At 40.6% G+C, this 18519-nt stretch overlaps 1 protein-coding gene across 1 annotated transcript in view; it reads left to right on the top strand.

Annotated features, from left to right (window-relative positions):
• ANOS1 (anosmin 1) overlaps positions 1–18519 on the top strand; it is a 192454-nt gene that overhangs the window by 96637 nt on the left and 77298 nt on the right. The window contains exon 3 of the mRNA XM_030837319.3: positions 13307–13369. Coding sequence (XP_030693179.1) covers positions 13307–13369 — 63 coding nt within the window. The remainder of the gene's footprint in view (positions 1–13306; positions 13370–18519) is intronic.

Below are 18519 nucleotides of genomic sequence, written 5' to 3'. Positions count from 1 at the left end.
AACCTCAGACCTGGCTGGAATCGTCAGTTTCTGTGTCCCTCACCTGTGTTGTCTATCAACTCAGGACCTCTCAAGTTCAGTCACCAGAATTGCCCCTAGAAGGGCACACACATCTAGCCATCAGCACTTTCTCACCACACTGGAAAACTATGGACAGAATGGGCTTCTCATGACCATTGTTGTGTGTCTCTGCCTCCAGATTCTTACATCCTCTAAGCTCAACAGTGAATTGAATGGTCTGTGTCCAATCACAAATGGAGCCCTGGACTTGAATCCTGCTACCCAGCCATTGCTCCTGTAAAGATGTTTTAGTTCCCAAATCTGGAAGATGTAGGGTTAGATGCCATCAAAGATGCTTGCCTTTCTAAAATTCTGTGTTTCCATGTTGTAACCCCGGCACATCCTCTGGGACCTGGATCTATTGATTATTTCCCATTTCTCCTACGTCTTCAGTCAGACCCCCTCCACCTGATCCTTTTTTTCTGCCTACCAATATGTTCCATTCCCTTCTTTTTCAGTCTCCCCGGGCACAAATACAGAAGAGGGGGCAAGATAGGTCACACAAAAACATTTTGCTGAACTGTGAGATTGCCTCAGTGTTGCCATTCTAGCTCTCATATATCCCAGCTCCCCAAATACTTTACAGGCCAACTTCATATTTTCTCTGCTTCCTCTTGACATGTATCTTGGACTTTCGCTTAAAAGTGAACATGCCTTGTTTACCTTTCTAGACTGTGAAGAACTTGAAGGCAGGTGTGTGTGTGTGTGTGTGTGTAATTCATAAGTTTAACAGACCCATCACTTAGCATGACGCTGTGGTGATGGAGTTCAGCACATGTTTATGAAAGAAAGGAATGAATGATGTAGAAAGAAAGAGAAAAGAAACCTGTAAATGCTCGTGATTAGCTTCACCCTTTCTCCAGAACTGTGTGTCCATAATTCCAATAGCTTGGTGGGCATCCTTCCCTGTATATCCACTTGACAGCTCAAACTCATCATGTTAAACGCTTAATTCCTCCTCTTGCCCCGTGTTTTGCCTCCGTGATCCATCTCCTATTCTAACACTCAAGTCATTTTAAGCACAGATGGGGCGAGCAACTCCTTTCTAAGACTGTCAGTGGCTCTCATTGAATTCCAAGGGCCATCTTCCCAGCCTTGTGTTTTATTGCGTCTTCTTGTTTAGCTCTCACACTCCACATATCTACGACATTGTCCAGGCCCCAAGTCTATTTACCATTGATCAGGTCCTCTTCATTCTTCTAAGCTAATCCATGAGCCCTCAGTTCTGTGAGACCCTCTCCGGTTATCCCATGTGGAACAACATACCGCTTCTTCGCTTTCTTATAGGACTTTATTCTTCTGTCACTTATTTTATACTTTGTTGCTGTAGACTGATTTATTTGCCTGCTTTTCTCCCATGGAGATTATAGACAACCTCAAGGCGGAACAAATTTCGACCAGATTTCCCCCACCTTGGTGAGTCGACGAGTGCTTAGCACATAGGAAATACGAATCCACACTCATTGATTTAGCAGAAGTTCATTTGAACAGGTTGGAAAGTATGGCACGCTGGCTGCTGTGTTTTAACGTGGCTTCTGTCTATTTAGCATAATGTAATTACGGGTTCTGTTTCCGTGAGGATTGGGCATGTGTGAACATTTGAATTTTATAGGAAACTTCTTTGCCTCGGAATTTTTTACGATCGCCACTTAGGTAATATAATTTCCTTTTCTGTACTTTGGCGTGAAAGTTTTGGGTTAAGTGTAAGGTGTGGAACTTTGTGCTGAACTGTCCAGATGGTAGTTCACCAAAGCAATATCAATAATTTTCCTCTTTGTCGGTACTTTGGCTCGGAAGAGCGCGATCTCTTTGTCTGTGGGATACATAAATACCTTGGCATTTGTAGCACCTAGGGCCTTCTGGAGCTGAATCCTCCTTGGGGTCATAGTAATTTAGTAATCTCATAGATTTGCAAACCGCTCTTCAGTTTCCAAATCCCTGTCACATATCTCATCTCTGTAAGCTCTTGTAGCATGTGGCGTAAATGGGGCAGTGCTTTATAATGGAAATAACATTCCTTGGAGTGTGCCAACGCATGGCTCCAAATTCCAATTCCCATAGCCTCCCCGACAGTCGCTTGCTTTGTTTCCTCAGCCTCTCTAAACTGCAATTTCCTCTCTCTAAAATGTGAGAATAATAGTACCTAATTTTACACACTTCCGTAGTTTTGTTGTTATGAGGCTTCAGGGAACAAATCATTTTAAACGTGCTCCATAAATCTGTAAAGATTCTCTCACATTCGGTAATAGTTTAATAAGTTAACATGAATGACTGCGTTCTCATATTTGAATGATCGAGCTGAGGCTAGATAGTTAATGTGATTTTCTCACTTGTAGATTTAGACACATGGCCAAGTTAGGGCTGAAACCAAGGCTTTCCATTCCATGGTGCACATGGCTTGTTTTTTATAATCTGTTCTCTTGTTTGCAGGCTCAGTTCCATATGCCTTGTGAGGGATTATAAAAGGGTTAGCAGACATATTCCCTCCTCAGGAGGATCTGGAGGTAGTGTAACTTTAATACAAGTCATAGGCTCCACAAATCAGTCAAAAATGTGAGAATTCTTGGGGGGAACTCTAAATGCTACATGGTTGCAGAGAGGGCAAATCAGTGAGCGCTGTGGGGACAGCAATGGCCAAAAATAGATGGTTTCAAGCAGCTACTGATCTGAGTGGAGAAGGACGGAATAGCTTGTCTGTAAGGAAGACATATCATAACGGAGTGGAATTAGAAAGGATCTTGTTTTGGGGGAACAGAAAAGCAACCAGCTTCGCTGGAAGCAATTCACAGGAGGTTGAAGGAGCTGGTTGGACAGGATTTGCTGGTTGACCAGACGTTTCGAATATAAAACCATGTACTTTAGGTTAAATTCGATAATTATTGACTAATTGTATCAGTGACCTCACATCTTCAAAACCGTGTTTTAGAAGGATGAATGTGGCCAAAATCTATAGCATTGTTCCATGATTGCAGGTCATCGTCCTGAGTAGCATTTACTCCTCCATCCTGGGGAAGTTGTTTCTCAGGACCAGCTCTGTTACTGTGGTTCCTTTGCATGTTGTTCAAAAATTCTCAACCTTGGCACTGTTAACATCTGGAGTCAGATCATTTTTTATCATGTGAGTGCTCTCTGGAGGATGTTTAAGCAGCAGCCCTGGCCTCACCCCCAAGAAGCCAGTACCTCTCCCCTTAATCACAACAAAATGATTCCACACATTGCCAGATGTCCCCTGGGAATACAAAATCACTCCCATTTCGGAACCACTTACGTAGAGCAATTTAAAAAATTTACCTACTGTCTTTTTTTTTTTAGCCACGCCACGCGGCTTACAGGATCAAGCCTGGGCTCCCTGCAGTGGAGGCGTGGAGTCCTAACCACAGGACCACCAGGGGATTCCCTCTAGTATATCATGATATAAATTAATTACAATAAAAAAAGACCTGTACAGTGTTGTACAATATATTTAAAAGTTGGAAGGGTTTATATAAATTCTGCATCATTGGCTTCTCTGTAAAGTTTGAGTGTCGGGCAATTCTGGAAGACAACCAGAAGGCAGTAAAGAGCAGTTGTTCCCTGGATATTGGCTGACCTCTCCAGTTTCCCATTCTTTTGGTCACCCCAGTTATCCAAAATTTACCCCCTTCACTCTTCCTCATTATTTGCTTCGTCTCTGGAAGTACTTGGGTATCCCAGTCCTAAGTACTGGTTAGGAAAACATTTCAATTTATCAATACATTTATTCAGCAGGTGTTTATTGAGCTGCAAACGAATGATAAGAATATTGTAGTCAACATAGTAAATGTCACAAAGTCTCATTGCTCACTATGCCACGAGTGGAATGCTGTAGGAACATGTTTTATATTACGGTACATTTTATTTTTTATTTATTTATTTTAAACACAACATATCTCTCACTTTATTTCTTTTTTAAGTTCACCTAGAAGTATTTTGGGTTTTCAGCATATAGGTCTGGACATTTTTTAATCAGATTTATTTTGATTTTTTTTGAATTTATTTTGAATTTATTTTATTTATTTTTCTTATACAGCTGGTTCTTATTAGTTATCTATTTTATATGTATTAGTGTATACATGTCAATCCCAATCTCCCAATGGATCCCACCACCAGCACCAACCCCCACCACTTTCCCCCCTTGGTGTCCATACATTTGTTCTCTACATCTGTGTCTCTATTTCTGCCTTGCAAACCAGTTCATCTGTACCATTTTTCTAGATTCCACATATATACATTAATATATGTTATTTGTTTTTCTCTTTCTGACTTACTTCACTCTGTATGACAGTCTCTAGGTCCAACCACGTCTCTACAAATGACCCAATTTCGTTCCTTTTTATGGCTGAGTAATATTCCATTGTGTATATGTACCACATCTTCTTTATCCATTCGTCTGTTGATGGGCATTTAGGTTGCTTCCACGACCTGGCTATTGTAAATAGTGCTGCAGTGAACATTGGGGCGCATGTGTCTTTTTGAATTATGGTTTTCTCTGGGTATATACCCAGTAGTGGGATTGCTGGGTTATATGGTAATTCTATTTTAGTTGTTTAAGGAACCTCCATACTGTTCTCCACAGTGGCTGTATCAATTTACATTCCCACCAACAGTGCAAGAGGGTTCCCTTTTCTCCACACCCACTCCAGCATTTGTTGTTCGTAGCTTTTCTGATGATGCCCATTCTAACCGGTGTGAGGTGATTCCTGATTGTACTTTTGATTTGCGTTTCTCTAATAATTAGTGATGTTGAGCAGCTTTTCATGTGTTTCTTGGCCATCTGTATGTCTTCTTTGGAGAAATGTCTATTTAGGTCTTCTACCCATTTTTGGATTGGGTTGTTTGTTTTTTTAATATTGAGCTGCATGAGTTGTTTATATATATTTTGGAGATTAATCCTTTCTCCGTTGATTTGTTTGCAAATATTTTCTCCCATTCTGAGGGTTGACTTTTCGTCTTGTTTATAGTTTCCTTTGCTGTGCAAAAGCTTTGAAATTTCATTAGGTCCCACTGTTTTTATTTCCATTACTTTAGGAGGTGGGTCAAAAAAGATCTTGCTGTGAGTTATGTCAAAGAGTGTTCTTCCTGTGTTTTCCTCTAAGAGTTTTATAGTGTCCGGTCTTACATTTAGGTCTTTAGTCCATTGTGAGTTTATTTTTGTGTATGGTGTTAGGGAGTGTTCTAATTTCTTTCTTTTAGATGTTAACTGTCCAGTTTTCCCAGCACCGCTTATTGAAGAGGCTGCCTTTTCTCCATTGTGTAGCCTTGCCTCCTTTGTCATAGATTAGTTGACTGTAAGTGCATGGGTTTATCTCTGGGCTTTCTATCCTGTTCCATTGATCTATATTTCTGTTTTTGTGCCAGTACCATACTCTCTTGATTACTGTAGCTTTGTAGTATATTCTGAAGTCAGGGAGTCTGCTTCCTCCAGCTCCATTATTTTCCCTCAAGATTGCTTTGGTTATTCGGGTCTTTTGTGTCTCCATACAGATTTTAAGATTTTTTGTTCTAGTTCTGTAAAAAACGCCACTGGTAATTTTATAGGGATTGCCCTGAATCTCTAGATTGCTTTCGGTAGTATAGTCATTTTCACGACATTGATTCTTCCAATCCGAAAACATGGTATATCTCTCCATCTGTTTGTGTCACCTTTGATTTCTTTCATCAGTGTCTTAAAGTTTTCTGAGTACAGGTCTTTTACCTCCTTAGGTAGGTTTATTCCTAGGTATTTTATTCTTTTTTTGCAATGGTGAATGGGATTGTTTCCTTAATTTCTCTTTCTTATCTTTTGCTGTTAGTGTACAGGAATGCAAGAGATTACTGTGCATTAATTTTGTATCCTGCAGCTTTACCAAATTCATTGATTAGCTCTAATAGTTTTCTGGTGGCATCTTTAGGATTCTCTATGTATAGTATCATGTCATCTGCAAACAGTGGCCGTTTTACTTCTTATTTTCTTATTTGTATTCCTTTTATTTCTTTTTCTTCTCTGATTGCCGTGGCTAGGCCTTCCAAAACTATGTTGAGTAAGAGTGGTGAGAGTAGACATCCTTGTCTTGTTCCTGATCTTAGAGGAAATGCTTTCAGTTTTTCACCATTGAGAATGATGTTTGCTGTGGGTTTGTCATATATAGGCCTGTATTATGTTGAGGTAGGTTCCCTCTATGCCCACTTTCTGGAGAGTTTTTATCATAAATGGGTGTTGAATTTTGTGAAAAGCTTTTTCTGCATCTATTGAGATGATCATATGGTTTTTATTCTTCAATTTGTTAATATGGTGTATCACATTGATTGATTTGCATATACTGAAGAATCCTTGCATCCCTGGGATAAATCCCACTTGATCATGGTGTATGATCCTTTTAATGTGTTGCTGGATTCTGTTTGGTAGTATTTTGTTGAGGATTTTTGCATCTATATTCATCAGTGATATTAGTCTGTAATTTTCTTTTTTTGTAGTTTCTTTGTCTGGTTTTGGTATCAGGGTGATGGTGGTCTCATAGAATGAGTATGGGAGTGTTCCTTCCTCTGCAAATTTTTGGAAGAGTTTGAGAAGTGTTAGGTCTTCTCTAAATGTTTGATAGAATTCACCTGTGAAGGCATCTGGTCCTGGACTTTTGTTTGTTGGAAGATTTTTAATCACAGTTTCAGTTTCTTTACTTGTGATTTGTCTGTTCATGTTTTCTTTTTCTTCCTGGTACAGTCTTCAAAGGTTATACCTTTCTAAAAATTTGTCCATTTTTTCCAGGTTGTCCATTTTATTGGCAGAGTTGCTTTTGTTAGTCTACTGTGATGCTTTGTATTTCCGCGGTGTCTGTTGTAACTTCTCCTTTTTCACTTCTAATTTTATTTGAGTCCTCTCCCTCTTTTTCTGATGAGTCTGGCTAAAGGTTTATCAATTTTGTTTATCTTCTCAAAGAACCAGCTTTTAGTTTTATTGACCTTTGCTATTGTTTTCTTTGTTTCTATTTCATTTACTTCTGCTCTGAACTTTATGATTCCTTCCCTTCTGTTAACTTTGGGTTTTGTTTGTTCTTCTTCCTGTAGCTCCCTTAGGGGTAAAGTTAGATTGTTTGAGAGTTTTGTTGTTTTTTGAGGTAGGATTGTATTGCTATAAACTTCCCTCTTAGAATTGCTTTTGCTGCATCCCATAGGTTTTGGATCGTTGCGTTTTCATTGTCATTTGTCTCTAGGTATTTTTTGATTTCCTCTTTGATTTCTTCATTGATCTCTTGGTTATTTAGTAATGTATTGTTTAGCCTCCATGTGTTTGTGTTTGTGTTTTTTACATTCTTTCCCATGTAATTTATTTCTAATCTCACAGCATTGTGGTAGGAAAAGATGCTTGATACAATTTCAGTTTTCTTAAATTTACCAAGGCTTGATTAGTGACCAAAGATGTGATCTATCCTGGAGAATGTTCCGTGTTCACTTGACACAAAAGTGTAATCTGCTGTTTTTGGATGGAATGTCCTATAAATATCAATTAAATCTATCTCGTCTATTGTGTCATTTAAAGCTTGTGTCTCCTTATGAATTTTCTGTCTGTATGACCTGTCCATTTAACAAGTGAGGTGTTAAAGTCCTCCACTATTATTGTGTTCCTGTCAGTTTCCTCTTTTATAGCTGTTAGCATTTGCCTTATGTATTGAGGTGCTGCTATGTTGGGTGCATATATATTTGTAATTGTTATATCTTCTTCTTGGATTGATCCCTTGATCATTATGTAGTATCCTTTCTTGTCTCTTATAACATTCTTTATTTTAAAGTTTATTTTATCTGATGTGAGTATTGCTGCTCCAGGTTTCTGTTGATTTCCATTTGCGTGGAATATCTTTTTCCGTCCCCTCACTTTCAGTCTGTATGTGTCCCTAGGTCTGAAGTGGGTCTCTTGTAGACAGCGTATATATGGGTCTTGTTTTTGTATCCATTCAGTGAGCCTGTGTCTTTTGGTTGGAGCATTTAAACCATTCACGTTTAAGGTAATTGTCCATATGTATCCTCCTATTACCATTTTGTTAATTGTTTTGGGCTTGTTTTTGTAGGTCCTTTTCTTGTCTTGTGTTTCCTACTTAGAGGAGTTTCTGTAGCATTTGTTGTAGAGCTTGTTTGGTGGTGCTGAATTCTCTTAGCTTTTCCTTGTGTGTAGAGTTCTTGATTTCTCCATTGAATCTGAATGAGATCCTTGCCTGGTAGAGTAATCTTGGTTGTAGGTTCTTCCCTTTCATCACTTTAAATATATCATGCCACTCCCTTCTGGCTTGTAGAGTTTCTGCTGAGAAATCAGCTGTTAACCTTATGGGAGTTCCCTTGTATGTTATTTGTTGTTTTTCCCTTGTTGCTTTTAATAATTTTTCTTTGTCTTTAATTTCTGTCAATTTGATTACTATGTGTCTCGGCATGTTTCTCCTTGGGTTTATCCTGCCTGGGACTCTCTGCACTTCCTGGACTTGGGTGGCTATTTCATTTCCCATGTTAGGGAAGTTTTTGATTATAATCTCTTCAAATATTTTCTCGGGTCCTTTCTCTCTCTCTTCTCCTTCTGGGACCCCTTTAATGTGAATGTTGGTGTGTTTAATGTTGTCCCAGAGGTCTTTTAGCCTCTCTTCATTTCTTTCCATTCTTTTTTCTTTATTCTGTTCCATGGCAGTGAATTTCACCATCCTGTCTTCCAGGTCACTTATCCGTTCTTCTGCCTAAGTTATTCTGCTATTGATTCCTTCTAGTGTGTTTTTCATTTCAGTTATTGTATTGTTCATCTCTGTTTGTTTGTTCTTTAATTCTTCTAGGTCTTTGTGAAACATTTCTTGCATCGTCTTGATCTTTGCCTCCATTGTTTTTCCGAGGTCCTGGATCATCTTCACTGTCATTATTCTGAATTCTTTTTCTGGAAGGTTGCCTATCTCCACTTCATTTAGTTGTTTTTCTGGGTTTTATCTTGTTCCTTCATCTGGTACAGAGCCGCCCTCTGCCTTTTCAGCTTGTCTATCCTTCTGTGGATGTGGTTTTCGTTCCACAGGCTGCAGGATTGTAGTTCTTCTTGCTTCTGCTGTCTGCCCTCTGGTGGATGAGGCTACCTAAGAGGCTTGTGGAAGTTTCCGGATGGGAGGGACTGGTGGTGGGTAGAGCCAGTCCCTAATGGTGGGTAGAGCTGGCTGTTGCTCTGGTGGGCAGAACTCAGTAACACTTTAATCCACTTGTCTGCTGATGGGTGGGGCTGGGTTTGGCCTGAGGTGACCCAACACTGGAGCCTACCTGGGCTCTTTGGTGGGGCTAATGGAGGACTCTAGGAGGGCTCACACCAAGGAGTACTTCCCAGAACTTCTGCTGCCAGTGTCCTTGTCCTCATGATGAGACACAGCCACCCCCTGCCTCTGCAACAGACACTGCAACACTAGCAGGTAGGTCTGGTTCAGTCTCCTGTGGGGTCACTGCTCCTTCCCCTGGGTCCCGATGTGCACACTACTTTGTGTGTGACCTGCAAGAGTGTCTCCATTTCCCCCAGACCTTTAAAGTCCTGCAGTCAGATCCCAGTAGCCTTCAAAGTCTGATTCTCTGGGAAGTCCTCCTCCCATTTCCTGACCCCCAGGTTGGGAAGCCTGACATGTAGCTTAGAACTTCCCTCTGGTGGTGGACTTCTGTGGTATAATTATTCTCCAGTCTGTGAATCACCCACCCAGCGGTTACGGGATTTGATTTTATTGTGATTGCGCCCCTTCTGCTGTTTCACTGCAGCTTCTCCTTTGTGTTTGGATGTGGGGTATCTTTTTCAGTGAGTTCTAGTGTCTTCCTGTCGTTGATTATTCAGCAGTTAGTTGTGTTTCTGTTGCTCTTGCAAGAGGGAGGGAGTACTTGTCCTTTTACTCCACCGTCTTGAACCAATCTCTATTACTGAGCATTTAAAAAATATAAGTTTAATATACAGTTATCATCTGAGCAAGTGATATTGTGAATGTATCTTTCTAGATTAAGTAAAAAAAAATTGATAGCTCAACTTTTTTTTTTTTTTTTTTTTTTAAGTTTCTCTGAAATGTGAAGTTTTTCTTCATTGGGCTTGAAGCAGTAGCCTAGGAGGAAATGATTTCAAACAGTTGATCAGCCTAAAACTTGAAAGGCTAAAGCACTTGCTAAAATACTAACTTTGGTTACTGTTTTTGTTTGTTTGTTTTTGTAGTTTGACGCAGTGTGTGATCACGGCCCTTAGAGTTGCAGTTGTTGCTTGTAGTATTACTTCTCTTCTACTCCCTTCACACATGGAAGCGAGTTTTACGACTACCTTTTTTTGGCAGTACTTTATTATTATTATTACTTGGAGAAATAGAAAGTGTTTTCTTCCTGTTCAAAGTGTGAGAGAAATGGCTGTCATTTTTTTCCTCTTTGGCTTTTGTTGAAATCATTTTACCTGGCCAGTAGCACCGCAAAGAAATAAAGCTTTGGAAAATTTATCGTGCCGAGATTTACATAAATGTTTACATCTAGGCTGTTCTTGTCAGGTAGCTTTCACCGAGGATTACTAAAAGAAAATGTTGGCTGTCATTAGTAGCATTTTGAGATGTATCTTCAGCTGCTACTGATTAGTGGTGACTAGAAATGAGGCAAGCGTGCAATTAAAATAGAACTTTAAATGAATTGTATATACCAATGCTAGACTTGACAGATGGCGATTCTGGATTAACAAGAAGACAAGTGCATTATGTATTGCTGCTGTTAGCATTTCAGAAATATGCCCACTTTTGTAAATGGTATCTAGTTTTTATAAGGCATTTATTCCACAAGTTGTCAGGAATATGGTTATTTGGAATCATGGACATCACAGAGGACTGACTTTTTTAATGCACTCATGCGTGTCTCTAGTTATGAAAATGCAACTGTATACATGTAATATCTTGCTTTCATAGTTTACATGTTCAGCAACGACAGAAAGCAAGAATCACATAATTATTCTGAGACATTTTTAGCCACATGGCACTGAACAGTTTTTATATGGAATAAATGCTTGTTGGATGTTTCCCGAGTGAAATGACAGATACTTAACTTGTAAGTAGCTGAGCCTCTGTCCGTGAAAACTCCCCAGGTCTTGTGGTGCGGTCCTGCTCCGTTGTAGGCCACTTCTTCAAATGAAAAAATTGCAAAGTATTTTAAAGAGTGCCACTTATTCATTTCAAGTAGTCTTGAGAAGGAGTTAGGTCTAAGCGTATTTATTAAATGACCAGTAAAGTTTTTAGGCTGGGAGCCAATGTCTTGCAACAAATAAGGGTAACTCTGTGGGGTAAGGCATTGGATGTACCTTTAGGAAACAAAACTCACTCTTTAGGGAGCTCATGAACTATGTAAGGTAGACAAGTTTTAAACTATTCCATTGCTATTAGAAAAATGGTATTCTTTTAGAATCGTTATATTGGTGAAAATTTGTACATTTGTTTTAGAACATGCTTGGAAGAGGTGAACACTAATAGACTTGGGACAAGCTTATATAGGTCTTGGAAAAGCATCATTGACGAGCTCAAGTTTTTTTAATTAAAATAACTAAAAATGAAGTGTTCATATGCAACATTAAAGCATATAAAATCTAGAATATTCTCACAAGCAGTAGACTGATTCTTAAATGATACTTACATGAACCAAGAAAGAGCCATTACAGACCCTGTTTTCATCAAATTCTACAGCAGTTCTTTTTCTCCCCCAGCTTTATTGAGATATAAGTGACATATGTAACGTTGTGTAAGTTTAAAGTGTACAGTCTGATGGTTTGATACACACATATATTGGGAAATGTTTACCACAGTAAGGCAGTTCTTTTTAAAGTTTAGCGTAAGCACCAAGATTTTCAGGAGAACTTGCTAGACTCTGTACACCTAGTGCCTTTCCCATGAACTCCAAGGTGATGCTCATATTACTGGTCATTTATCACACTTTGAGAGCAGTGCTGTGACAGACTGACAGTTGATACAGTCAGTAGTTTGTTTTCATATATGCATTTTTGATTGAAAAAAATAGCAGTGGACATTTGCAAAGTAAATTTCACCATAGAGTCTTCCAGTTCATCTTTAAACTGTATCTTTATTTTACAACAGGGATGTTGCTAGAAAGTAAAGTGAAAATATAGTACAGGTGTATGTTCTGAATTCTACATTATATATGTCTGAAATGAAAATTTATCAATAATGAAAGTCAGATACATAGAATAATCATGAGCTTATGGGAACCAGGGTATGCCAGTATTTAGATAACTGTCATTAATCATAACTCTATGAGATGATTAATTTGTACTAATTAAAATTTGCATTAAAATATAATTTGGAGAATCAAATATCCATTCATATGAATGTAAGATTTTAATTTCAATCATGAGGCCTGGCTGTTATCTCTTATTTATTACAATATATTATATAGATAGTATATATAGTACTATATCTTAAGTGTTATAATTATACGTTATATATAGTAGTATGTATATAAAACCTACATTTACACGTATATATACTTTGTTCATTCAATAATATATTATTTATTATTACAGTTGTTACTGAACAGTGGATCCTGGCTATTACCTTTGATTTATTAAATCCTATATGTAAATTACATATATGTATTCAAACTGTATTCTGAAGCTCTTATGGGAGAGTCTCATATTCAGGCTACTCCATACATTTTAATAGAGTAATTAAACTGGGTAAATGTGAATGCCGCTGGATTCACTGAGATAAACACATAAGTTAACAATAATGGGTGTGATATATATATATATATATATATATATATGCATATACATATATTTAATGCAATACTTCAGTCACTTACAGAAGAATATTCAAAAAAACCCTATGTTGTCAATTTAAAAGCAAGTTATCGTTAAGGTTGATGAGGAAAAAATTCATCTGTAACAACCACCTTTAGAAACTATTTTTTACTGAATAAAACTAAATATCCAAACTGCTGTGCCTGACAGGGAATACACCTGCTTCTCCTGCATGTCGCCTCCAGACTCTGCAGCTTTCCTTTTTCGATTGTGTGGAAACGTATGTCTTTCTGTCCCTGCTCGGTCATGATGCTCTTGTCTCGGATTCCTAGGATACACACAGTTACGATGAGCTGCTGATTAATTGGATTTCCTAAAGTCACTAGGAAAAGTAGGCCCTGAGAAGTCAGGAGTGTGCACAGGCGGGTTCTTTCCTTTTGGGCTTTGTTTTTTTCCCGTGTTTACTGATTGGTTTTCACTGTTCATCTCTCCTAGTGCCTGGAGCCCTGCAAGGTGTCCTGGGACCTGCGGAAGCAGCAGTGCCAGAGCTTCTGTGAGGTAAGAGGCCCCGTACACAGCCACGGACACTCGGGACGCAATTGCAGGCTGACCACGTGCCAGTGGGTCCTTGGCATGGGAGGGCATCATGTTCTGGGGCTGGGGAAGTTCACTTTCCTTCAGGTGTGTGTGTGTGTGTGCATGTGTGTGTAAATTCACATTAAAAAAATTCTCGAGACTTCTTAAAACCTAGCCACCCGCTGCTTCCATTATTAGTTAATCACCAGTGAAGAAGGGTTCCAGCCGTTGCCCTCCTCCCACCTCACATTATGGCTCTTCTGTGGGCGATTCTCGGCATGATGATTCTCATGCTTTTGGAGGAAGCCGCCCTTTTATTAGTGGTGGGGTTTCTCAGAGATTTTCCCCTGGCTGTTCACCCTCTGGGCAGCCCATACTCTGGGCTGAGGCTTGCCCACGTTTTCCCGTATGGAAGGCACCGTACTTTCCCCGTGCTCTCAGGTAGATGATAGAGCGTTGCTGTCCCAGACCACCACTGTCTAAAATCATCAGTTGTGCTGAAGAGGGGGAGGGCTGCTTTGCTGCACTGTCTCTTCCAGGGCAAACCAGGGACCCAGGGACCTGCCGTGAAGCAGCCAGGCTGACGGCACGGTGGCCGCTCAGAGTAAGAGTGGTCGGAAAGCCCGCAAGGGCCGTGAGCACAAGAGTTGGAAGAGTCCACTCTGGGGACCAAAGCCACACCGTGGAGGGTGGTGGCGAGGGAACGCCAGCAGACATGCCCGTGCGGCATCAGAGGGAAACGACGCTGCAGGGCTTCTGTGAGTGGAATGGGGGGCTGGTAGGGCACTACCGAGCTTCTCCAAACAGACACAGTGGTCTGGTCCCACCCCCGTGCGGGAGTTGCCAAGGGGGTCCTGTTGCCTGCGTTTCACCTTGGAGGGCACACAGATTCCATTCTGCAAACATGCCTGTGGGCCTGGGGTCATAACAGCGCCATCAGTTTTTTTGTTTGTTTGTTTGTTTTTAATTAATTAATTTATTTTTGGCCGTGTTGGGTCTTTGTTGCTGTGCGCGGGCTTTCTCTAGTTGCGGCGAGCGGGGGCTGCTCTTCGTTGCGGTGTGTGGGCTTCTCACTGCCGTGGCTCCTCTTGTGGTGAAGCACGGGCTCTAGGTGCGTGGGCTTCAGTAGTTGTGGCACATGGGCTCAGTAGTTGTGGCTCGTGGGCTCAGTAGTTGTGGCGCACAGGCTTAGTTGCTCCACAGCATGTGGGATCCTCCTGGACCAGGGATCGAACCTGTGTCCCCTGCACTGGCAGGCAGATTCTTAACCACTGAGCCACCAAGGAAGCCCCAGCTCCATCATTTTTAAGGTGTGTGAAATACATCCTCAGTCCTGATACCGTCTGACCTTCCCGACAAGCATGGAGATAAGCAGGGCACACTGTAAGTCCACAGAGCTGTGTGTGGAAGCGTGGAAGCCTGGGAAGCTGGAAATTATCAAGTCACATGGCTCACCCACTGCAGGTGGCAAGACTGCCTCTCAGCTCCATCTCTGACCCCTCTCCCCATGTCCATGTGCTGCTGTGGCTGGATTCCCCTTGGACGGTTACAGGGGCTCACTGTGTTACAGGGTTATTTTAGAAAAGTGTTTAGTGTTGTTTTGGAAAGCTAGAATGGAAGTGTTTCTCAACTGCTAACGTAATCAATATGTGATCTTCCTAATCTCAGTTTTAATTTGCTCCAAAAGATTCTACTCAGCATTTTGTGACTGGCTGGAATATGGGTGATTTGCAGACTCTTACATAATGACATCTGTTGCCAGAAGTACCTGGGGGCTGAGGATTTTACCATAAGGGAAGTCTTTGGAAGCACTTTGTAGTCGTGAACTTCAAAATGCGATAATACTTAGGACTGGCAGGTATTTGAAGTTACATAGCCAATTGCTCTGCTACTGACACGCACAGCTAAGCTAATGACTTAGTGTCAAATCAGATAGAAGAGCTCTCCTATGTCTTTTTGTATCTTGCCCTTTTCTGGACGTTGGAGATGACGCAGAGGAGCATAAATCATGGCTTCTGCCCTCCCTCAAGGGAGCTGACCTATTACACTTCAGGTTTTCCAGAACATCTTCAGGCTTCTTTAGGGATCCAATCCAAACTTTCCCAGGAAACATGCTTACCTGCCATTCACATGAATGTTTCTTTATATTACTTACCTCTTCCTGCATAAAAAATGACCCCCAAACTTAGTGGCTGAACACAGCACACAGTTTCTTTGGGTCAGGAGTTTGGGCACAGCTTAACTGCATTCTCTGCCCAGCATCTGTCAAGTCTGTAATCAAGGTGTTGGCCGGGCTGCATTCTCATCTGGGGGCTCGACTGTAGGAGAATCTGCTTGTAAGCTCATTGCAATTGTCAGCAGAATTCACTTCCTTGCAGTTGTAGGACTGCGGTCCTGTTTCCTTGATGACTCTTGGCTGGAGTACACTCTTAGCTCCTAGAAGTTGCCTGTGGTCCCTCCCCATGTGGCCCCCTTCATTGGCAGGTCACAGAACAGCTATGTACTTCTTTAAGGCCAGAATCCTGATTTCCAGTCTGCTGAGACGGAATTTTATATAACACAACGTAATCTCAGGAGTGACAGTTCTTCACCTTGGCCATATTCTATTGGTTAGAAGCAGACACACACACACACACACACACACACGGAGGTGATTACACCAGCGCAGGTCATGACTCGGTGGGGCTCATTCTAGGCTGTGGAGGGATTCAGGTCCCTTGAGACATAGAACAGAGAAGTTTGATCAGAAATGGAAACAAACAAGCAATAAACAAAACTGATGAATCTGTGCAAAGGCAAGGGCAATAAGGCCATCCCTGTGTCTCCTGCATTCTATAAAGTGCACTCCTACTTTATTTTGTATTCTGTTCTGTACACAAACTGTACATATATATGCTGCTGTAGGAGCTAGAGGAACAAGATGTGCCCTGCTGTTCGCTTGGTAAACACATTATCCCTTAATATCACTGACTCTGTGTTGATAGTTTTACATCTGACCCCTGAGAAGGGAGATATAATTGAAACGTTTCTCCCTGAAATTCCAGATGTGATAGTGGGCTTCTGTAATTGCCGTTCTCTCTGAAATAACCGTGAGGACATCTGAACCACATCGGTTTATTAAAATGGGACTCGTGTGTACAAATTGTGATCTGCTGTTGGCAGAAAGGTTAATTGGAACTTGAAAGGTGGGGAAAACAGAGGCCAGTTAATGTGAGGGACTTTGTGGAGAGACCTCAGCCCGCTGGTCCAATAACTCAAAGCCTTAATGTGCAATTTTAGCTGCTTCGAGTGTTCTTATCTCGCTCTGCGTTTTTTTGCTTCTGTTTTATTTTGCAGTAAATGTCTGATTATTATGCTTAAACAGACTGAATCCTGAAAGGACTCATCCCTGTTTCAGTATTTTTCAGGCTAGTCATTCATTGAGACAGACCCGTCCATGCCCCTGGTTACCACATTATGTATTAAGAATGCATACAAGTTTCACATTGTCAGGAACCTAAGCTTTCCCTTGGTAAGAGTTCGGACCCAGAAGGACTCCAGGTTTTATTCTGCTCCAACAGAAACAACTAGACTGTTAGATATCTTTGGCCCCATGTGTATATTTGCAAGATGGTCTGAGCTTTATCTTCTAAGGCATGAGCTTGCAAACAACACCCCACACAGCAAACCTGGTCTGCCTCTTGTTTTTGTAAGTAAAGTTTTATTGGAACTTGGCCAAACCAGTTTTTTTTTTATATATCATGTACGGCTGCTTTTGTGTTACAACAGCAGAGTTGGGTAGTTGTGATATATCATATGGTCCACAAAGTGGAAACTTTACAGGAAGTCTGGCCCTTTACAGAAAGCGTGTTCCAACTCCTGCTCTAAGAAGAACCACAGTCATAATGATATCACACAACCTACCTAACCATTCAGACTGTCATGATTCCTTAGTCTGTATTACCAGCACCAATTTCTAGACAGAAAGTATTTTCTAGGTAATTTTAGTCATGAAGTTCTGCTATGTGGAAAAGATTTTCAGGGGCATGTTAATCATAACATACCTAGAATCCATTCATGGCCTCCTCATGTATTGATCTCTTTAACTTCTCATATGACTATCTATACAGTTCTACTTTTGCTACTTTTTCAGGCTGATGGCAGAGTTAACAGTGTTATTTTTTTTAATGACATAGGTAAGTATATTAGAACAGGAATCTTTTTCTTTTAATTTTTCACATTTATTAACTCGTCATAGGGGTTCACTCCAGAATATGTTTTCTGCCTTTGGATAACGTATGAACTCTGACAAAAGTCACCATCAGCATTCATTGGGAAAGTCTCCAGTATGAATCTTTGGGGGCAAATTAAGATAAACATCTTGTCTCAAGAACCCTTTGGGATCCTGATGTAGCTTACAGAAAAAAGAGGCAGTTCTGGTACACAGAGTATCAGGACACTCTGTTCACCTTTTAATGTTTGGGATAAATGACAGCCCAAGGTTATGGGTGTCTCTCAAGCCTAGATCTGAATCATAAGGGATGATTTCTCTGATTCACAAGGGATGATTTCTCATGTGGACTTTTACGAAACGTGTTATTTTCCGTGATAGAGACATAGATAGATTGTGCTTCATTGCTTTAGTTTATTAACTAGCCATTAGCCCCTTCCTCTTACTTTTATAAAACCTTAAGAAACATGATAAACTATTACAGTTTTTCGTACTAGTCATAAAATGCATGTTTTCCCATGTTTAAATGTGTTTTTCTTACAACTGATGTAATCTTGAATTATAAACGAACATGTCCTTTCTCCTTGTTAACGGTATATAAAATAGTCACGTGTGTTACAGCTGTTGTTGTCTTAGTTTCGTTCTTTTTTTAAAAGATAAATTTATTTATTTATTTTTGTCTGTGTTGGGTCTTCGTTGCTGTGCGTGGGCTTTCTCTAGTTGCAGCGAGCGGGGGCTACTGTTTGTTGCGGTGTGCGGGCTTCTCATTGCGGTGGCTCTAGGCTCTAGGCGCGCGGGCTTCAGTAATTGTGGCTCACAGGCTCTAGAACGTAGGCTCAGTAGTTGTGGCTCACGAGCTCTAGAGCACAGGCTCAGTAGTTGTGGCGCACGGGCTTAGTTGCTCCGCGGCAGGTGGAATCTT

The sequence above is a fragment of the Globicephala melas genome, chromosome X (assembly GCF_963455315.2).
Source record: "Globicephala melas chromosome X, mGloMel1.2, whole genome shotgun sequence".
Lineage (NCBI taxonomy): Eukaryota > Metazoa > Chordata > Mammalia > Artiodactyla > Delphinidae > Globicephala > Globicephala melas.
The sequence above is the reverse complement of the archived record's forward strand: the minus strand, read 5'-3'. Positions and strand labels throughout refer to the sequence as shown.